Below are 22,175 nucleotides of genomic sequence, written 5' to 3' on the forward strand. Positions count from 1 at the left end.
CACCTGCTGTCCTAAGGAGTGCCTGGCAGTGCAGAATGCAGTCTTTCAGGGTCGCAGCCTTTCTTTTCTCATGGTTTAAAACACCTCTGACCCCATGAATATAAAACAAGAGCCAAATGTAGGCAGAAAAATGTCTTAAATACCACCATTTATTTTATTTTTATAGAAAATAATGAAATTTCCATTTCTGTATTTAAGATAAGGAATATGTAACTGCATTCAACAAATATGTTAAATACTCAGGCATGTATTTAATGCTGTGTTATAACTAAATAAGGGGGAAGGGAGAGGAGGAGAAAGAAAAGGAGAGAGAAGGGAAGTGGAGAAAGCCAGAGCTGGTAGGAGGGGGTGGGAAGGGGAAGGGCAGAGGAAGTGCCCCCAGGCTCTTACCCTGACAGTGACGGGGTCATAAGCCTGCAGCTTTGTCACTCCAGGTGTCTCCAAGGATGTCCTGCCTGGTGAAATGCTCTTGGCCCCTCAATCAGTGGCTTCAGAGCTCTGGAATGGTCAGTCTGGTCAAGGTCGTGCCTCCTGTCATGGAGATACTGGGATTGCACCTCAGCCCTCAGGAAACACACCCACTTTTGCACTCTGGCACCTACTCGTTCAGTGGGAGCTTCTGAGGAGGAGCCCGTGGGCTTTATCCTGCTAGCTGAGGATGCAGGACTCCGACCTGATCTGATTCAGCTCTCTGCATTTTGCCCCAAAGCCCTACAGACATTTTTGATTGTCACAAAGAGGGCAATGCTCCTGGCATCTAGTGGGTGGAGGCCAGGGATGCCGCCACACAGCCTGCGGTGCGCAGGATGGTCTCCATGACAAAGGATCCTCTGACCCAAAACATCAGTAGTGCTGAGAAACCCTCATCTTAACAGAAGCAGGGCCAGCACACAGCACTCACTAACAGACGTTTCTATTGGCCATGATGGTGGCTAACAAACTAAGGACCTGAATGAGCTCATTTCTGCACACCTATACTGTCCCCAGGGCACAGGCCAAAGTCCCCTGGTCCTGGGTGATGGGTATCTAAACCCCAAGCTAGATGAGCCCCACAGACTCCTTAGGGGGCAGGGCTATGACTCAGAGCAGAGCCGGCAGGAGAGCCTGGGGGCCAGAGAGGCCTCCTCCCTCTCTCCCTGCCCGCCCCCACCCAGGTCTGTCTTTTGGCAGCTCATCAAATACTCCACTTAAATTTTTACCTAGGTCAGTAAGGATACCAGGAGTCCACTGCAGAAATAATGATAAACAACACAGAGGGACATAAAGCCCCCTCCCACTCCCAAGCCTGCCCCTCCCACTTCTGCCCGTTTCTGTTCGTTTGTCCCAGTGACATCCAGAAACACTTGATCTTCTAACTTAGAACAGTATTTCTGACCCCCACTGTGAAATCTGGGGAACTCAGCTCACCTTTCTTCCTTCCAGCTCTCTCTACCTCCACCTCCAGTATTTTGCTAGTTGCAGGATTATTTTTAGTTCTTCCGGTGGTTACCTTTATAACTTTAAATAGGAAACTTGAGTCGGTATTTGTCAACTCCCCTCCCCCACAAGTGAGCTGAGGAAATCCACCTTCCGTCTTTCTCCCTCTCCCTCTCTCTCTCTCTCACCTCTGTCTCCTTTCAGATTTTCCACTTACAGGGTTTATAATATCGCCGTTCTCTCCTGTTATCCAGGGTTAGGTCTTCCAAGTCCTTCCTCTGGGAGGGGTCCCACAGCAGGAAAGAGGGGACGAGTAGACTGTCAGGGCAGGAGGACCGTACGTGTTTCCAGAATACTGGTGCTGGTGCTCATGCTGGTGGTAGTGAAGCAGTCAGAGTTTGTCTTGTGACCAAATTGTGGGCACAGTGTATAAAACAGATAAAAGTGGATTTGTTGTGACAGAAGGGAGAGGGTAGGCCTGATATGGTGATCCCAGTGGGTGTTGTTTATATCCTCAAGCCTTGATCTCCAAGTACCTCCTAGCCCAGCCCAGCCCTTCCCGGGGGAGGACAGGGCTCAGAGGATGGGGAGCCTCCATGAACCTGGCCAGCCTTTCCTTCTGAATGGTCACTCTGAGATAGCACCCGGAAACCCTAGACCCCAGGGCTCATCCAGCCAGGGGCTATGAAAGAGGGTTCCATGGCTCCCCAACCCAGTCCCCTGCTGAACTGTCCCTGCTGGCTGTCTGCCTTCCTCTTCCCCTTCTCTCTTGAAGCCGCTCCCTTCAGCACCAGCAGCCTCTCTGCTCCACTGCAGCCTGCTCTGCCTCCAGGACCCCTCCTCACAGCCCCTTGGGCTTGGCTCCCACCCACCACCCCCGCAGGCCACCTTCTCGGATGACCTCACTGCCTGCTGCTCAGCCCCCTGGGATTCCTGACCTCCATCCATCCCAGACACTCTTCCTATTGAGGGCCAGTACCTGGGTGATCCTCCCAGCCTGGTTGGTCGTTTTGAAGTCTTCCCAGTGAAGACAACTCTCCAACCCCTACCACCAGCTCAGCCCTCCCTCCTGACTTCTACTTGAGGGTCCCTCTCTGCCGCACCCTCCCCTCCCATCAACCATACTTCACTCTACCAGGTGGGGCATCTTCCACCTCTTCATCTCATACCCCCAGCAGGTGGCCCCCTTTGCACGGAGCAGCAAGCATTCCGCTTCCCTCTAGCCCCTGTCCAGCATGCACTTGGCTATCACCATAGCCGCAGAACCATCTATCAACAATCTGGCCAGAACTTTCCAGGGCTCTCATCCCACTTGTGGAAAAGCCTGAGTCCCGACAGTGTGTTATTGGCTTATCAGTAAACACCTTGGTGGAGTGTCTGCCCTTCCCAGCCGTCCATGAGCTGCTCAGCACTCTCACCTTCATGCTATGGTGAATGTAGCCAGGCCAGGTCCTGCAACACATGCAACCACATTGTCCCATGGCTCAAACATTCAGGGCTTCTCCCCTGAGGCTGTGTATGACTTGGCCTGGCACCAGAGATGGGTGACCTGGCTTGCCCTGTGGATCACTGAATCCTCTAGAGCTGGCCCAGCTCCCCTTCCTGGATTCCCATATCCTATCGTGGCTTTGGATCCAAACCTAACCCATAAAGAGCCCCTTGCAAGCAGCTTCTCTGAGTGCTTGGCCCGTGGCCCGGGCAGGTGAAGTGCAAAGGCCCACGAGTCCCCAGAGCCTGGTGGCAAGGGGAGAGAGCCCTGATTCCAAAGACCTGGGTCCTAGGGAGGCCTAGGCCCTATGTGGCTATGAAACCCTCAAGCCTCCCCTGCAAGAACATCAAATGGGAAGATGCACTCAGCCCCCACAGTAAACGAGAGGGAGGCGTAAAGTGTGGAAAAGTGGACCAAAATTTGGGAGCCTCTCAAAGGTCCACAGACTGCTACGAGAGTAGACACTGGGGCCAGGCGTCCAGGTCAAGCCCTGGTTCACAGCTGTGTGCCCTCAGGTGAGGCGCTTACCTCCTCTGAGCCCTGATTTTCTAATTTAAAACAGTCCATTAATGCAGAAGTTAAGAATGAAACACACTATACATGTGAAGAATAGAACCTACCTACTGGCCATTATTATTTTTTTAAATGAAATACAAAACAAACAGTATTATAAATACTATAGTCTCATATGAAAGCATGGTCTTGTCTGAGTGTACCTGGAACTGCGAACATCACCCCTTTCTGTCAAGCTCTCTGGGGATGCGAGGCCAGAGTCATAAACTCCACTTCCTTGGTCAACTTGACACCTCCCCCCCCCATTGCCCTGGACGGCCATGGTCATTTCCACCGTCAGCCTTCAAGGGACCCTGGCTGAAGCAGGACTCTGAAGGCGGGTGGCCCGGCAAGCCCTGAGTGATACCCAGGTGGTTGGCCCATGGTCCCTTGTGTGTTGCTGTCCCCAGCTACCTGGACAGCCTGGATCGGATTGGGGCCGCCGACTATCAGCCCACTGAACAGGACATCCTTCGAACCAGGGTCAAAACGACCGGCATCGTAGAAACCCACTTCACATTCAAGAACCTCCACTTCAGGTGAGGCCCAGGGGGATACCCAGGCCCTGGCGAGGTTGGGTGAGAGGTGGGAGACAAGCCTCCCAGCCACATCATATCCAGAACACCCAGACATTGCCCTGCCCTGGGGAGCTTTCACACTGGGGCAGGCAGTTAGATCCCAAAGGCAGCTGTCTGTAGGTGTTTCTGCCAAGTTCAGGGGCTGCGGTAAGCAGGGACATTTTCCGGCAGAAGGGTCCTGATGTGTGGCTGGAGGGAGCAATAGAACTGGGTGGACTAAGGAGGGCCAGCCTATCCCCAAGGTGCCTCCTGTGGAGAGGGACAGAGAAGGATCTTCCAGGCAGCCCCTCTAAGGCTACTTGGAAGCAGGGAATAGGGCTGGGAGACCCTGAGGACCCACAGAATCTCAGAGCGAGAAGGGCTGAGAGAAACTCATCCCCGCTCCTGGTGTGTGTTGGGGAACCAGAGGCCTGAGAGGAGCAGGGCTTTCCTGGGCACAGATCACAGCTAGGACCCCAGGGCTGTGAGTGCCTCAGAACAGAGGTCTGAGGAGGAAGGCCAATTCCTCGCGCCCTGCTAGAGTACTGTGCTTCCCCTGGGTAACCTCCATGCTCTGAGGCCTATGAGCCCCTGCCCGCCCCTGTCCTGCCTTCTAGGTATAGCTAAGGGGTGTCAGGTGGAGCAGGAAGACAGAACGGGGGGGGGACGGGGAGGGCAGGGACCTCAGGCAGTAGGCAGATAAGACCCAGTTTCCTTGTCTCCTGCTCACCTGTCAGGAGTTTAGGACAGAGACCTTGGCTCAGCACTGCCCAGCAGGCAAAGCAGAGAATAAGCATTCTGGAGTGGCTCAGAGGCCAAGGGCCACCACCCCTGCAACTCAGATCAGGCAGCAGGAGCCACAGGAGGTGATGATAAGACAAGAACCAGACCAGTTTCTTGGCTCCAAACCCACTCTGATCTTGGCCTGCAGTTGTCCTCTTCTGTCTGGAGGGACCAGGGGTCCTGTCTGCCCAGGGTAAAGCCCAGCCCCCACCACCAGCAGGTGCCTGCCAATAGGCTTCCTGGGTCTAGGAGGCTGCAGGGCTTCCCACTCGAGATTGGGCTCTTACTTCTAGACATAATAGGTCTCACCTGCCCGTAGTCTTGCCCACAGCCCTCGTGTCCCCTGGCAGATGAGGGGAGGAGAGACCAGGCTTTCTTCCGCCGGGGAGGGGCAGGCAGAGCAGAGCTGAGAGCATAGCTTTGTCTACAGCCAGACCCAGGTCAGATTCCAGCTCCACCATGGCTGGGCTCTCACCAGGAGCTTGGATGCATCCTCAGCCTCTCGTTGGCTCACTTCAGCCACCCATGTAACAGGTGAGGGTTCCTGCCAGCCTTCCTTCCAGGTGGGCTAGAGTTTGCCCAGAGCACATGCCCAGAAAGGAACAGAAAGCTAATGTACCAGGAGAGGAGACCTCTCAGAGGCACTGTGTGGGGGCTAACTCAGGTGCAGACACTTAGTAAAATACTTCAGCTGCAAGGGCAGGTCTTTGAGTCACTACATGTGAGCACAGCAGGGTACCGGGACAGACCCCTGGGACAATGATGGCTCCCACCACCCTAGGACTGGCAGTGGCCTGGCTTGCTGTCAGCACCTGGAGGACCCCGGTCAAGGCTCTGAGCCCCATGTACTCCCATCCCCCTGCCCAACAGGGCACACTCAACTTGACTACCAAGCTTCATCCCACCTGCCTGGATCCTGCACCTACCAGCTTCCCTGTCCCCCTGCAGGCTGTTTGACGTCGGGGGCCAGCGATCTGAACGCAAGAAGTGGATCCACTGCTTTGAGGACGTCACGGCCATCATTTTCTGCGTCGCACTTAGCGGCTACGACCAGGTGCTCCATGAAGATGAAACCACGGTGAGTGGCCCTGGGCCTCCTGTACAGAGGGCAGTGCAGAGGGGCTGGCTGAAGAATAAGCCAGCTAGTGCCCGTGCCTTGGTTGCTCACAGCAACTCTGGGGCCCAGCCAGCTGCAGCGGATACGGTTCCACCAGGGCAGGCAATGCTGGCTTACTCCTGTGACTGCACGCTGCTGAGGCAAACACCTCGTGATGCCAGCACAGCAAAGGGGGCTGTGGCCACCCGGCTCAGCACCTGTATGCAAACTACTCACAAGCAGCTCTGCACAATTTGGATCTTGGGCAGTAAGTCCCTCTTTAGTAAACTCAGCAGTGTCACAGAGACCATCAGGCTGGAATGAAATTAAGCAGATCCTTTAACTGAGTGCAACAAAGCAAGGATGTATGTGCAGCAGAAATAGCAGTCCCAGCCTTGATAGCCCTCCCTGGAGCACTAGCCTCAGATGCTGTGGGAGCTGTATGTGGGACCAGGGGAGCTACAGGAGCCAGGTATGGGACTGGGAAAGGCTGCAAGGAGGGGGATGCTGGTGAGTGACAGTCGCAGTTCTGAGGTCCTCCCTTGCAGGATGCCAGACCATGGACCTTTGTCCATGTTGCAGTCAGACTACATGTTCCAGCCTGAGGCTTCTATCTGGCCATTGAGAATGGCCAGACTGGCTTCAGAGGGGGACAGTCATTCGAGAGGTGCAGCCTTTCTGAGCCTAGTCCTGGCTCTGCTACTCACTGGTTTGCTGCCAAATTTAGGCAGCATCCTTTCTGCCTCGGTTACTATTTTCTGTGAAAGGGAGACAATAATAGTACCTGCCTCATGGGGGGTGTTGGCAATGGAGCGAGATGATCCACGTGCAACACTTTGGAACTGTTCCTAGTGCAGCAGCACTGAGCTGGTGACTGTATGGTGGCTGGTGATTGCCCTGAGCCAGCAGGTCCCCTGATGGTCCCTATGAGGGCCGCAGCCTGCCAGGCTGTGGCCCTGTCCCCAGAGCACTCCTGGGAGCAGGGCTTCTGGGCCGTGGGGTTACACCCTGCTTTGAGTCATCACCTTCCATCTGGAGCACACAGAGACCTTCACCCCGAGCCTCTCAAGGTTGGCACTGGGGGTTTTAGGTGTTCTTGTCGTCGTACTGGGGCTTGAGCAAAGCCTGTCTTCTCTCTGGGTCTCAGTTTCCTCTTTGTCTGCCCTGCTGGGTCCCAGGGCTACTGTGAGGATGGGATGGGTTCCAAGGTGCACACTGCAGGGTGCTCTGTTATGGGGAGGAGGAGGCGCCGCCCGAGGAGCTCATGCACAGTGCAGGGGCTTCTAGTAGGTGGGGTGGTCTGGACCCGTGCCGCGCCTTACTACCTTGCCCTTCTCCCGCAGGCCCTGCTGTGCCTGGAGTTGGGTTTTAGCTGTTATTGTTCGCAGTAGCCCCAGTAGGCCATTGGGTTAAAGACTGAGCCTGGTCCTAACTCTGAGGGTGGGGCACGGGTTCCAGTGAGTGTGGGGCTGAACCTGGTGCTGGCCCGTGCAGTGTGACCTTTCCAGTCTCCTTCCTCTCCAGGCGGACTGGCCCTGGTTGCCCAGCAGGGCCTCATCCTGGAGCATTTGCCCTCCCATCTGCCTTGCCTCACTTCCCTTCTTCCCCATCCCCCCATCCTTCTTAACAAAGGCTGGAACGGAGGCCTGGGGAATACCAAACCACGTGGGGGCAAGGTCAGGATGGGTTCTTCCTGGGGTCCTTCTCCCCAAAGCTGGCAACCGTCGCAGCCCAGAGAAGAGCACAGCCCTCCCAGGAAATGGGGATTGGCTTGCAGTCTAACAGCAGCCACAAAGGCAGCCTCTCACCTGGTGGCATTGCAAACAGTATCACTGCTATAGAGCTAAATGGTAACCGTGCGCCGTGGGCACATGCAGAGATGGGCATCTGGGGAATCTGACGGATGTGGTCCAGGGTCTAGTGCCGCCCCTGCCACCTGTGTGCGATCGTGGGCAGTTGCCCCTCCCTACCTGGGGCTCCACGTTCTCCTCTGTAAATGGTGACGATATCAGAAAGGCCTCATGGGTGGTGTGAGGACCTCGGGGCTGAGAGCCATGAGTGGCTACCCCTGGGACTTGTCACTCAGTACATGGCAGCTGCTACTACTACATCCAGATGCCACAGCTAGAGGTCAGGTTGTAGGGTATGTGCACTCTGCCCCAGAGAGATAAGAGCGAGGCCCCAGGAGCTCAGGCCTTGGTCCTTAGCTGGCCTTTCTGGTCAGCCCTGCGAGTCCTTTCCTGGCCTGGGGTGAGAGCAGGGGCTGTCCAAGACCAAGGTATATGGAGGCAGCTCCTGAAGTTAGGTTAGTGGCTGCCACCTGCCACCTGGCCACCCTGTCTGCCGCACCTTGGGACCCTGACAGCCTGGTCCCGGCCTCGTTCCTGCTCTCAGCACCACCCAGCCAGGCCTCAGGCTGCCACAACTTCTCACCATCACTGCTACCACCACCGCCTGCAAGGCCTTATCTTGCCAACCCAAGGCCAAAACCATGAGCAGATTCTGAGAGACCCTCCAAGCCCAGAAGGTATGAAGTGCCTCCCTCCAATCGAGTCCATCAGCTAAGAGTTGAAAGCAGCAGGTGCTCAGGGCACCGCTGGGTGACTTTGCTGTGACGCCTGCGCAGCCCGCCTTGCGCCCGCACTTGGCTCAGGTTCATCCTCACCACCCTGGCCTTCATCTCCAGCCATGCAGTCCACAGGCCCAGGATGGCCTCACCCCTCAAGTTGGCATGGGGGGGCCTCCTTGTGGACTGGCCTAGATGTCCTGAGACTGGTTAAACCGATTTTTCAATTTTTTCCTTTCTCTTTCTCTCATGTTATTTTCCTCTCTGTTTTAATCTATTTTGCTGTGTTTCATCTTGGGGTTCCTCTGGCCCCTCTACCGAGAAACCAGCTCCATCAACCAGTACTCCCAGAGCCTCTCTGGCCCCAGCCATGGCTCAGCCAACCAACCAAACCGTCTAGTCACACACTAAGGCCACAGCAAGATCACCCCCAAGACGCTGTCCCCCTGGTATCTGCTTCCAACTCAGGATTAATTCGAGGATCTCTTAGTCCTCGGTTAATGTTTCCCAACTGAATGCGTGCACCCTCCCAACCTCGCTGTCGAAACCGAATGACACCCCTGTAGAGAAATCTGCATGACCTGCGGTTCCGTGTAGGCGCGTTCGGTGGTGGTTGCGGCCCCTGCCCTCTACATGCATGGTGCATGTCCTCTCCATGCACTGGGGCCTCTCCGGTGACCTCACTGCCCCCGCCCAGGCCAGCTCTGAAAGGGGGCAGCCTTCCCCTACCCTCAACCCTACTCTGCCCCACCCTGCCTGCGTGTGGAATGAAGCAGGGACCACGTCCTGTTTGTCCTGTGGACCCTCCCGTCTCTGTCCCAGTGGCGTGTTCAGCCGCACTGGTGGACCTTCCCTTGGCTTGTCCCACTGTGTCATTGGCTGCGGTGGGTCAGGGCCCTGGGCGCTGCCACCCCTCACTCGCCCCTCCGCTCTGTTGCAGAACCGCATGCACGAATCCCTGAAGCTTTTCGACAGCATCTGCAACAACAAATGGTTCACAGACACGTCCATCATCCTGTTTCTTAATAAGAAGGACATATTTGAGGAGAAGATCAAGAAGTCCCCGCTGACCATCTGCTTTCCTGAATACACAGGTAGAGACCCCTCCCCAGGACCTCGGGAATCCCTGAGGAGCAGGCCCCTTTCTGCAAGCCACCTTTACGATGCTCCTTGGATGTCTGGATTCTACCACACAGAATTTAGCACCGAATAGGCCCCCACTGGGCCTCAGACTGTGGATAGTGAGGGCCCTGGGGGCAGCTAGTAGAGCTTCCTCATCAGGGAAAGCAGGGCTGGGGGCCAGACTCAGCCCCTCACCGGTGCCTGAGCTAGGCAGCCTCAGAGCTGTCTGTAAATGCTGGCTACCTGTGACTGAGGACACTGAGGTGCTGAGGGCTGACAAGCAGAGGCTCAAGGTTTACTCCCCAACAGCGCAGACAGGTCATATGACCTCTCTGAGCCTCAGTTTCCATATCTGTGAGATGAAGATGGTCACTGTGACTGCCTGGCCTCCCTCGCAGAGTCACTATGGGGATGAAAGGAGCTGATGCTCTCACAGAGCTCAGCATGGTACCTGGCACACAGCTAGCACTCTCTCTATTTGCTCTTGCTATTGAGAGTGTGAGTAACTCACAAGCAGCCTTACAACACCTCCCACTTGGGGTTGCTACAAGATTCAAATGATAGAGCTTTGCAAACAACAGAGCCCTGGCTGCCCTACAGAGGTGCCAAGGATGAGAGGCCAGCTCTGTCCATGTTGCCATGGATTTTACCTGACCCTGACCATGGAATGGGAAGGCAGTCTGACCAGGGCCCCTGAGGAGCTACAGGGCCATAGCTGGGACCCACAACAGCCCAGTGCCCAAAAGCACTCTGGAGATGGTCAGGCACTGGCTAGAGAGGTGAGTAGGAGTAGACAGGTGTCCTCAGCTTGACCTGCCCTCAGGCCTGGGCAGCACGAAACAGGGCAGACAGAGACCCAGTAGGGCATGCCTGTGGTCACTAGGAAAGCCCCTTGGCTGACCTCTACTTCCCAGAGAGTGGGCTTGGGAACAGGAAAGCATCACAGCTCTCCTCATACCCTGCCCTTCCCCACGGCCCCTCTCAAGATCAGCCTGACTGCCCTGCAGACCCAGGTTCTACCTGTGTTAGGCCATGTGGGCAGGGTTCAGCCTCCCTTACATGTACCAGCCAGCTTTCTCCCTAGCCATAGTTGGGGGCCTTTGAATCCTGCCTTCATGACCTGGAGTTGTGGCCCATGGGTCAGTAGAACAGGTAGGGAATCAGTCACCAAGGCCAGTTTGGGGCCAAGGTAGGGAAGGAAGAGACCACTAATCAAGGGGGTCTGAGTAGTTAGCTGCAGTCCCAGGGTCACCCCCTCACCTCCAGCCCAGATTTAGTGAAGAGCTATGGTCCAGTAGACCCTTGAGGCCAGGCCTGGTGGCTAGTACATATAAGCCTCAGAGGCTGGCCCCTCTGGGCATGCCAGGCCAGCTTTCCACACAGCGGCCCACCCAGCTTAGTGCTACCATGGCTGCAAACCCACTCTGGCTTCCCTCCCTGCACTCCCTCCATGGGCCATTGCACCTGTCTATGCTGGGTCCACATTCCTGGAGGCTGTCAGACTTCCATACAAAACCTAGGTCCGGTTCTTGTGCTCCTCCCCAAACCAGGAAAGCCTTCTTTCCTGGCCTGCCCTCTGCCTGAGCCTACCTAGGAACCAGAGCAACATGGTGCATGCTGAAGAAGCGACAACTGAGCCAGGCAGTTACCCCCCAAAGTGCGAACTCCTGAAGCAGGAGGCAGCTCAGACAGTTCCTCCCTCCTGGTCCAGCCTCATGGCCAGCTTTGCAGGCACACAGACCAGAGAGGGCCTGCCCAGAGTATGCATCAGCAGGGGCCCACTTGCAGACCAGTGCTTTAAATCTTACATGTGACCTGATAAGATGTTAAGTTTGCATCAAGACTCAGGCCCACATATAAAAGGAAAATAGAAGTTTCATGAAACAGCACTCACCTTAACACAGGTGACCCTCTGGGAGACTGGGTATCACGTTCATTCCTTTCATGATTTTTACACTAGGACTCATGACCCACTGTTGACTTAGCTAAGCCCCCAGGCTCAGGGCTTTCTGGCTGTCTCAGAGGCCCACACTGGGTGGGCACATAGGCCATGCCAGATACCCCACAGACCACCCCTCACCTGTTCCCTGCCTGTCCCCCCTGCAGGCCCCAGTGCCTTCACAGAAGCCGTGGCTTACATCCAGGCCCAGTATGAGAGCAAGAACAAGTCAGCCCACAAGGAGATCTATGCCCATGTTACCTGCGCCACGGACACAAACAACATCCAGTTTGTCTTTGATGCTGTGACGGACGTCATCATCGCCAAAAATCTGCGGGGCTGTGGCCTCTACTGAGCCCTGGCCACCCTGCCCGGCGCCCACCGCCCCACCCAGCCTACTGACCCTCTCTTGGAACCAGAGCTCTACTACCCTCAGACCACTTTTTGCACTTGAGAAAGAAGACACGGACGGGGAGGAGGGAGCGTCCTCCACCTACCCCCATCCCCACTCCTGTGACATCAGAACATGTGGTAACGCGGAGGCAGGGCTGGGGTGCTGTGCCACAGGCCAGGGGCCTCTGCGTCATCTCCACATGTTTCATCTAGAGGCTGGCAGGGGGAGCAAGGGGCAGGGCCGCCGCTCAGCCCAGAATGGGCAGGCCCTGCACTTGACGATTCTCTGGGAATCCTGGAGTGTCTTCTTGTCAGCTGGGGTGGTACAGGTGGCAGGGTGCTGGCAGGTCAGAGGCAGTAGGAACCATCACCCAGCTTTACCTGGGGTCTCTGGTCAAGGGCAGAGCCATCCACAAAAGCCAGGTGGGGACCAAGTCATCTTCAAGTGGGTCTGAGGGCTCAGGCCTCAGCGGGTACCTCCCTCCCGCCCCTTGGATCTGAATCCTTCCTTCTCTGTGTCCTTTCATGGACACTGCCCTCCCAGAGAACACCCCCACAATCCCCTTCTCCTCCTAGGCCTGGAGACACTTCTAAAACTGACTTATCCCAAAGGTAGATGGCAAAAGAGGCTGGAACAGAGGTTAGCAAGAGGAGGAAATGTGGGAGAGGGAGGCGGGGAGCGGGGAGCAGCTCTGTGTTGGCTGTGTTGGGGCCTCCCACCTGGCAAAAGGTGACCCATCTGCTTTCTCCAGTTGCCTGGGGCTCAGGTGGCCACTCCAAGAGGTGCTGCTTTTCCTTTTCATTCACAATGAATTCAACTCAAGCCAGTAGGAGCAGGCAGCAGCCTTTGAGCTGGGGGTTCTGTAACTGGGGGGCTGTGGACTAGGCCCCTATGGCTGGTGTTTCTTTACTCCATCTTGGTGAAGACATCAGGGAGTTTGTCCCAGCACTTGGTGTCCTCCCAGGCCCTGGGGGCAGAGGGGGCAGATGGAAGGTACCAACACCCTAAGGTATGAGCTATGATGGGCTCAATTCAGCTCAAAGACCCCCCCCCAAAACCCCACAAGACGGGGTAGAGTCCTAGGACCCCTTAGAAGGTGATTCACTGCAGACACCCCTGAGCAGAAAAGAGTGGGTGGTTTCTTCTGTGAGCCAGGCCTGGCTGGCCTGGAGTAATCAACATAGCCCTCTCCTTCCTCGGTGCCCAGTAGGCCTGCATGCTTTCCTGGCAGGACCCAGATGAGCCCACAGGCGGGAAAGGGGCTGCCACCTGAGAGGCCTCTGCCTCCCTCCTTGATCCCTCCATCCCCTGCCTCTACTCCAGGTCCCAGGCGGGGCAGGACCCTGGGTGCATGTGCAGCGCCCTAGCCTGCCCCGAAGCAGGGAAGAGCCCTGTGCCAACAGCTCGAGGCTTATTGGTTCAACAGGCACAGAGCTGGGAGTGGTGCACAGGAGATCCCAGGGACCCTCCCTGGTGCCAAATGGCTGTAGAGAGGGAGCCTACAGAAGCTCCTCACTGGTCTGGCCTACAGCTGCTGCCTATAGCAGCCAGGCTGCAAGGACTGCCCTGTCAGCCCAAATCTACTTGTTTGTCCACCTCTTGTTGTGTTTTGGACCTTGTACCAGCTACTGGGATGTGGCAGGAAGTATCCATGTCCTGGCATGAGTGGCCAGTTAAGCCATTTGCTTGATGCTGAAGACAGCAGCACCACCCTGGGCAAGGCCAGCTGGGCCCCTAACACTGGTTCTGACTGTGGCCCCTGACTCAGAAATACCTAGCAAGGGGCAAGGTGCTGGCCAGGCCCCACCTCTGAAGCCATGTCCCTGCAGGTGGAAGCTACTAGCCTACCAGCTCCAGGGCTCTTTGTTACCCCTAACTGGCTCTCACAAACCACAGTGGCACAGTAGCCAGAGCCCCTGGCTGGGCTGAGGACCCCAGACCCATGCATAGGACCAGACCTTCCCAGCCCCCAACCCTAGGCCACCTCGTCTCCAGATGCTGTCCTGTCTCGTTTTCTCGTTGCTCTCCACCTTCCCACCCTCCCTCCCAGCCTGCTGGGGCTGGGGAGAAATCCTTGGCCCTCAAAGGTATCTAGGGAGAAATTGCCTCCCTGTGCACGTCCCCCGTCTCTGTCGTCACCATTAATTCCATGGGGTAGTGATGGCTGAGGGTGGCAGGTGGGTTTTGGCTCCGTCGTGACTATGGATGTGGGGAAATGGGAACAAATGTGGGGTGTTCTCTTATCCGTGTGTGCTACAGGAAGAGCTGTGGTCAGCTCTCAATGTGACTCTTAACTTAGAAGGCTAAGGGGTAACTGATTCCTAGGAAGGATGTGTTTGCCAAACTTGTGGGCAAGTTCTGTGCCCTACACCAATAGCTGTCATAAGAACCAGGTTTTGGCCCTTTTTCTCTGAGTTTCGATAGAGATCCCCAAAGCTCTCTGGCCTGACTGGGGGAAGGGGGTGTGCCAAGGCCCCTGGAGGGGCTCTGTTAAGACTCTGGCCAAGAAGGGCGTGGGGTCTGTCCAGCTCTAAGCAGAGAATACAGTCCAGGTCCTGCCAACAGCTTTAGAATTCTGTGTTCCATGCAGACTCTGGTGCTTGGTACCTGGGACCATGGCAGAGTCCAAAGGTCCTCTGCTTCTGGCCCCTCCCCCAGCTCAGCTCCACACCCCATTGGTGGGAACTGGAGGATCCTTTCCCCATGTACTGCTCTGGGCTTCACTGAGTGTCCCCATGAACAGGAGCAGCCCCAAATCCCTATTTATGTCAGCCCCATAAATAGGCTCTCTGCAAGCCAATTTCACCCAGGCCTTACCCTCGGCCAGCGAGAATCCCGCAGGGGAGATCAGCCCCACTCCCACCTAACACAACACAGTCTGTGGGGGACTCTGGAAGTCCTTCCTTACCCCTAGCCACATCCTTCCCAACCACTGCTTCTTTCTTGGTCTGACCAAGTCCACTCTTCAAACTCAGCAAGTAAATCCACTGCAGTCCAGGATGGCTACTAAGGAACACTCAGCCTCTTTCCTCCAGACCGTGTGTGCCAGACCGTGTGTGAACCACCCGTCCTCTTTTTGAAGCCTGAGGCACAAAGCCTCTTCTGGCTGCCTTGTGCTTCTCTGCGTCTTCTAAAAGCCTTCAGGCAGTTCTCAGGCTCCAGACCTGAGTCTGCAGCTTCATGGCCACTAGAGGTCCAATCTGGGGTGCTAAACACAATCGCCTGTTCAGCCAGTTCCCCCATCAGGCCACAAGTCTGCAGAGAAGGGTCCCAGCAGCCCAGGGAACAGGGCCAAGACATGAGCTGCTGCAACAGGGTCTGTGGTAGGGCTCCCACCCCCTACCTCCACGAGAAGATCCCCAATCCTACCTGCCCAGAGAGTGGACTGGAGCCTCCAGACAGACCCCACTCCAGCCATGAGGAGGCCCCTGTCAAGGACGGGACAGGTTGTAGTCCAAAGTCCTCAACCCCCTATTGAGAGGGCACAGGCCCCCAGCAGAGCCAGCAGTTCTCCTCCCTCCCCCTCCACACGCCCCTTCCCAGCTCTGGGCAGCCGGGCCCTTTGCCCCTTGGTCTTCTCCCCTCCCCAATCGGGTCGGCCCACAATGCGCACCCTGTGCCTTCCCACACCCCTCCCACCCTGCTGCAGCCTGTCTGCTCCCCGCCACCGCACCCTCCTTAGTAGAGCCTTCTCTCTTAGGTGCAGTGGTCCCAACTCCCAGCCCCGCCACCTACACCTACACCATATTAACTGTCATTTTGTAAGAAAAGTGACCTGTTGGTTTAATAAATCTCTAGTTATTGTAATAATTTATTGGCTGCCGTAATGTATTTATTAGTCATCTACCGTTAATAAAAAGTGCCAGCTTTTTCTAGTGTGAGTGTGATGTGTTGTGTTAGTGCCCGTAGAGCTTCTGCCAGGTGCACCCACACGACACAAGTCCTCGTGCCCTGCTCTGGCCTGGCCCAGGGATGGCGGGCAGCCTGGCAGAGTGGGCACAGTCCTGCTGCGGGCAGAAGAACTGGGGTGACTGGCTGCCCTGCCCACCTGTCAGGATTGCCACCAAGCAGAGAGGGAGGTACTGTGTCCTGCGCCAAGCCCATCCCCTTTCCATCCTGGTGTGCGTGGCACCTGCCTCCACGTTGCTGTCAGGCCACTGGCTGCTGCCGCACCACTGCCTGCTGCTCTGGGCTCCACTGACATCTGGAGCAGGTGGAGGATTTGGGGGAGATGGCCTGAAGAGGGTGCCAGTGGCTCCGGCAGGAAAGCAACACAGGCAGGGGCAAGTGGCTGGCGGCTGTCTGTGACTCCTGGCTTCTTTCTCTTTCCTCAAATGATGATGTCTCCATGTGGAGTGTACGCCAGTGTCTGCTTCCTCCTGGGAAGCTTGTGAGGATGCTCTGTGCAGGTTCTGGTCAGTGTGGGAGGGATGGCAGTCAGGCCTGGGGCATGGAGGGGGTCTCAGTGCCGGCGGCTCTCCCAGTGCAGTATCACTCCTCCTCACTGCCCTCCCCAAGTCCATCAGGGATCACTCCTTCTTTGGGGGTTCCCTCCAAGGCCCTCTTCCCTCCAAACCAAGTCTGTGTGTGTCCTCTGCTCCCTGGACCTCTCCTCTGCTCTGTGCCACCCCTGGGCCTGCAGACCTTATTAATGTGTGTGTATCCTCTCTCCCCAACTAGACTGTGAGCTCTCAGAGAGCAGGACGTTCCTATATCCTTGTAGCAGCCCAGCAGAGGGCCTTGCACACAAATGCCAGTCGGCGTTGTCTGCAAGAACCAGTGTGAGCTTGCTCTGCATCTAGAGGTGCCCAAGGCTGTGGAGGGGCCGGGCCTAGGCAGGTGGACGAGGAGCCAAAGGAAGCTGTTCCTTCTTTTCCTCCAAATCTGAGCTCCACAGCCTCTTGAGGAAGAGACCTGCAGTCCCACCCACATGCCAAAGGGGTACAGTCCCCACTCTGGGCTCAGGTCACTCTCATAGCCCCTCTGGGATTCCCATTTAATCCCAGAGGTGCCCCAGCCATATGTCCCTAGCACATCCCCAAGAGTCTGTAGACTGAAGCCAAGTCCGTGTCAGGACAGATATGCAGTTGAATCGGGAACTTTGCTCCAACTGGGTTTGCAGCTCTCTGTTGAGGCGCCTGGGTGCTATAGGGAGGCCTCTCCAGTGCGTCCTTGGGGCCGCAGGACCTCAGACTGAGAGGTGGCCCAGTGGGCCTCCATGTTCACAGCTCCAGGCCCTACACTCAGGTGGGTGGGGCCTGCTCAGAAGCCCTCCGCTGGCCTGTCCTGAGCAGACTCCGTCAAGATAGCACAGGACAAATGCGTCTTGCTTCTCCCGTGGTGGGATCACACAGATGACAGGGAAACTTTCTTGAGTAACTGAAAGGGAAAGGTGCTGGTGGAGGGTGAGCACATGCTGACACCATGAGCTTGCTGAATTTGTTTCTCCGAATAAAAGGACAATTCATTTTCTACAGTCCCACAGGGGGCATAAAGCCATGTCAGTTGTCTAGACCTTTGAGGGGAAACAGAACTCAGCCTGCCCCTTCCACTACCGACTTCAGCCAATAAGGACAAGGGTTTGGGGGCAGATCCCTCAACAGGGCCTTGGTATGATAGCACAGGCCTGGGAAGATCACCAAAGAGAGGACGAGCCTTAGGGTGCGTGGTGCCTGCCACAGTGCTCGTATCTTATTCCCCGAATTCAACTCCTATTTGCAATGCTGATGTTGACCCAGAGAAAGCCATTAATAAGTTCTGGATCTGGGCCAGCGCCTGTGGCTCGGTGGGTAGGGTGCCAGCCCCATATACCCACACCCAGGGTGGCCAGTCAAACCTGGCCCCGGCCAAAACACAGCAAAAAAAGAGCTGGGCGTTGTGGCAGGCACCCGTAGTCCCGACTATTTGGGAGACTGAGGCAAGAGAATTGCCTGAGTCCAGGAGTTGGAGGTTGCTGTGAGCTATGGCGCTACAGCGCTCTGCCAAGGGCAATAAAGTGAGACTCAGTCTCTACAAAAAAAATAAATAAGTTCTGGATCTGGCCCAGGGCTAGTGCAAATCTCTGCTCCTTAAGGTCCCCAGCTGTGCCAGCTCAAGGATTTTTTTTTCTTTCTTTTTTTTTTTTTTTTTTTTTTTTGTTGTTGTTGTTGCAGTTTTGGCCAGGGCTGGGTTTGAACCTGCCACCTCCGACATATGGGGCTGGTGCCCTACTCCTTTGAGCCACAGGCGCCACCCAATTTTTCTTTTTTTGAGACAGAGTCTCTCTCTGTCACCCTGGGTAGAGTGTCAGTAGAGAGCTGTGGTGCCATAGCTCACAGCAACCTCAAACTCCTGGGCTCAAGCCATACTCATACTTCACCCCCACAAGTAGCTGGGAATACAGATGCCTCCCACAGCACCCAGCTAATTTTTTTCTATTTTTAGTAGAGCTGGGATCTCTTGCTTGCTCTGGCTGGTCTCAAACTCCTGAGCGATCCATCTGCCTAGGATCCAGAGTGCTGGGATTACAGGCATGAGCCACCTCACCCCACCTGCCTTAGTCACTTAGTTGCCCAGTGACCCCAGGCAGGTAAAGTGGTCACTTGCTGATAGTGGCCACTACATCTTCTTCACCCTCCTGCTCAGACAGGGAAAGATGTCCGTGGCAGCTACAGCCATTTACTGTTTGCTTGTCTCTGGGGAAGTTCATCTCTCAGTGAATAACGCCCAGTAACATCCTCGTCAGTCCTCTTCTCTTTCCTATTATTTGTTTCAATCTGCTTACTTTGAAATAGAGTTGAGCCTGCATTACCTCTGGGTTTGGGCTCTAGACCCACAAAGCTGGGTTCATGGTGATCAAGACCTGAGAGCTGAGGCAGACTTCTTGGGGGAAAGTAAGGGAGGCTGTTCCTTCCCCAAGGCTCCCCATGCAGAAATGGGTTAGATCACGGAGAAACATGCTCTTCTGTACTGCTGAGAAGCAGACTACCCAGCTGAGTGTGCTTGGCATCCCCAAGTAGAATGAGTCAGCCCTTGCCCAAGGCAAAAGGCTGACCACCTTTGTTGCAGCTTTTTCTGGAGTGCCCATCACACCCATCCATTTGGTAAATGAGCTTGTGTGTCCAAGGCAGCCCTGGAGCCAGAGGAGGCATGGCCTGCCTTTCAGGCACTCCTGGAGGCGGCCCTGGGCAGGGGCATTTTCCCCAGAGGCAGCCCCCAGGAAGCCAGAGGAGCTGGCCTGACTTCCCTCGGAGCACAGAAGAAGCCTAAAAATCCCTCACCAGAAGGCATCCTCACTCTGGACATCCTGGCCCAGGAGAAAAGGTTCAGTCCAGCATCCCTTGCCACTCCCAGGACATTTGCACACATATGCACTTAAGTGCACACACCAATGCAGGAAACCCTCCCATGGCTGAGACTCTGTGGTGGGGACAACTCAGGTCACCCTGTCCTCAGCCTCCCCAGAGAGACATGGTTGGTTCCCATCCAGTCTCTGCCACTGGCCCAAAGGTAACAGGCACTCTGTAAGTCAGAAGTGAGCAGCTCTGTGATGTTAACACCTGCAGGTTCAGCCAGCCTCCCTGAGCAACGGGGGGCACAGGGGCCCTCAGGAGCCCTGAGTAGCCGAGTCTCTCTCTTGAGCCTAACCCTCCTCTTCTCTCTCCCTGTCTCTGTGTCTCTCCCTCTTGATGTCTGTCCTGCTCTGTCTCCTCCCTGCCTGGGGCTGCAGAACCGCATGCACGAGTCTCTCATGCTCTTCGACTCCATCTGTAACAACAAGTTCTTCATCGATACCTCCATCATTCTCTTCCTCAACAAGAAAGATCTCTTTGGTGAGAAGATCAAGAAGTCACCTTTGACCATCTGCTTTCCTGAATACACAGGTGGGTGTTGTGCGTCCCTGTGCAGCAGGAAGCAGGGACCCGTGGGCTTGGGAACAGGTGCTCGGCCAGCACCATTTGGGCTTGCTGGGGAGAGGCACCCAGTGCAGGAGTGGGTGTGCAGAGAAAAACGGATTGGGGCTGCCACAGGCTTGGTCCTTCCCAGGACTCCAACCTGAGTGTGGTAGGAAATGGCCCCTCCTGAGCCATGCACGTTGTGATCTAGTGACTCAGGAGTAACAGGGTAGGTCAGGAGCAGGGGGCAGAACAGGACTACAGGCTTCCTGTTCCGCTATGTCCTGGTCACCCTCTAGAAGAGGTCTCAGGACTTCAGGAGAACCTCTCCTTACCTCTGCCAGGGCCACTGCTGGACCACATGGCACTGTTGCAGGAAAGAGGAAAGGGAGACACAGCCTGGGCTCCATTTCAGCCCCCACCTGCCTTCTCTATGCTCTGCCTTGGTGCACAGCACATACTTGTTGTGCAGCAGCCACTCCATACCCTCTCCTCCATCCCTGCTCTTTCCCCCAAATCAACCTTCACTTCACTAGCCTCCGCCATCCCTGCCATCCTGGCTTTGGCCTTCTCTTGTTCTTTGGGAACTGTATCGTAGATCCCACACACACATAGGTCTTTCCAAATAGATTCCACAGGGCAGACCAACTCTGTAGCACTGCCACAGGCTAGGACCAGTGCTGGTGGGGTACCATAGCCCTTGACCCTCTAAGGATAAAATTTCTGCAGGTCCCTGGGGTGAAGTCATCTTTGCATGCTAAGAACAGAGGCCCAGGACCCTGCAGTGGAGGAAGATATGTGCTATCCTCCCGCCAGCTAAGGACACAGGCTGGCTCAGTGGAGCCCACTGACTGACATAGCCCTAGGGGCTACGCAGGTCTCTAGACCCAGTCATGGGGCTCCCAGATCCCAGTAGGCAGTGATGCAGGTCTCTCCACCCTTCTCCCCTACCGGGGTTAGCCATGTGAAGAGGGCCCACCAGCGTATTCTGGGTGCTGCCTGTGAATCTGTGAGGTTTCTTCCCATCCTAGGGGGCAAAGAGGGAGATGAGGCTGGGGGCTGTGTCCTGCACCCAGGGCTCTGCCCTGACAGATGCCAGGAGCACCCAGTCTCCAGCAGGGTGGGTGGCCAAAGTAGCCTCTAGAGCCAGACCACCTGAAACTCTGAGCAAATTAATCACCCATGCCTCAGTTTTATGTGGGGTGGCTATAAGGATAACTGGGGGGAGGGGTGTTCTACACCAAGACTACATAACCACTGGCTGCTGTTTAGAGGATGGCAAACAAGGTCAGGGGGGATTGGCCATGGGGGAGGTGCCTGCTGCAGGCTGGAGAGAGTGCAGGAGAGTACTGGACAGCCTCTCAGGGCTACCATGGGGCCAGGGAGGTACCTGTCAGTATTGGGCAAAGCCAGCTGCAGCCCACCCTCTCAGCAGCCACATTGACTTCACCTCTCATAATGAAGTTATGGTGCCAGGATGAGGGGCACCATAACTTGCCCCTGCCAGGCCCTCTGAGGCCAATGCTGTGTAGTGTTGAGTGCTGGACACCCCAGAAGGTGCCCCTAAAGTCAGAATTTAGGAAGCATCTCAGTTCTCCAGGGCCTTCAGAGGATCCAGTCTCAGTTCAGACAACACAACACATGACAAATGGTCACTAATACAGTGGCCCCATGGGGCACAGGCCAGTGGGGACACAGAATAATTGAAGGGCAAAGGGGGACACTGGCTGACTATTTCGGGATCGTGTGGGTCAGCATGGCCCAGGCAGCAGTGGGGCTGTGTAAGGACATTGGACTCTGCCAACACAGAGAAGCCACCATCTGGATGGGATGCCAGGGGACACTTTTACCATGGTCTGTGCTCCTGTCTTGGCTCTCTGTGGACAGGACACTCCTCAGCAGGGTCCACGTCAGCCACTTGTCTAGTTCTGATGGCTTTCCTGTGGGCCTGGCACTCCATGTGCCCTCACTCTTAGTGTCTCTACAATGAAGCCCTAAGGGCATGGCTTGGCCTGTGTGTCTGGGCTGCTCACACCCCAGGGATGCCCGCCCCCCCTACCCTCATATTCACTTATCACTGGCCTGGAGTCAGGCTTCTCTCCCTCTTCAAAAGGAAAGGAAATCCTTGCTGCAGAAGCCTCCAGCGCCCTGAGCCAGTCCCATCCTGGGGCTCACAGCCTTGGTCTGCAGATGGAACATGAGGCAGGGCTGCGTGGGGCACGGGGGAGGGACCATCCCACACCAAAAACAGCATACTGTTTGCATGCTGGACCAGATCCTAGTGGCACTGAGGAAAATGGGGCATCTTCCTTGTACTGGGCTTTTGTGAGCTTGTGTATTGATCCATGTTTTATGGTATTTAATTGAAAACTGTCGGCTCGGCGCCT

At 55.8% G+C, this 22,175-nt stretch overlaps 1 protein-coding gene across 3 annotated transcripts in view; it reads left to right on the forward strand.

Annotated features, from left to right (window-relative positions):
* GNAO1 (G protein subunit alpha o1) overlaps positions 1-22,175 on the forward strand; it is a 161,547-nt gene that overhangs the window by 136,996 nt on the left and 2,376 nt on the right. For 2 of the 3 annotated variants that reach the window (XM_003792549.2, XM_012806868.1), the window contains 4 exons: positions 3,868-3,996; positions 5,746-5,875; positions 9,400-9,553; positions 11,688-11,875. In XM_003792549.2, the coding sequence (XP_003792597.1) occupies positions 3,868-3,996; positions 5,746-5,875; positions 9,400-9,553; positions 11,688-11,875 (601 nt within the window). Of the gene's footprint in view, positions 1-3,867; positions 3,997-5,745; positions 5,876-9,399; positions 9,554-11,687; positions 11,876-19,622; positions 19,777-22,175 lie in introns of those variants that run through there. The other variant, XM_003792550.2, reaches the window with a different exon arrangement.

The sequence above is a fragment of the Otolemur garnettii genome, unplaced genomic scaffold (genome assembly GCF_000181295.1).
Source record: "Otolemur garnettii isolate 467f Iridium unplaced genomic scaffold, OtoGar3 scaffold00058, whole genome shotgun sequence".
Classification (NCBI taxonomy): Eukaryota; Metazoa; Chordata; class Mammalia; order Primates; family Galagidae; genus Otolemur; species Otolemur garnettii.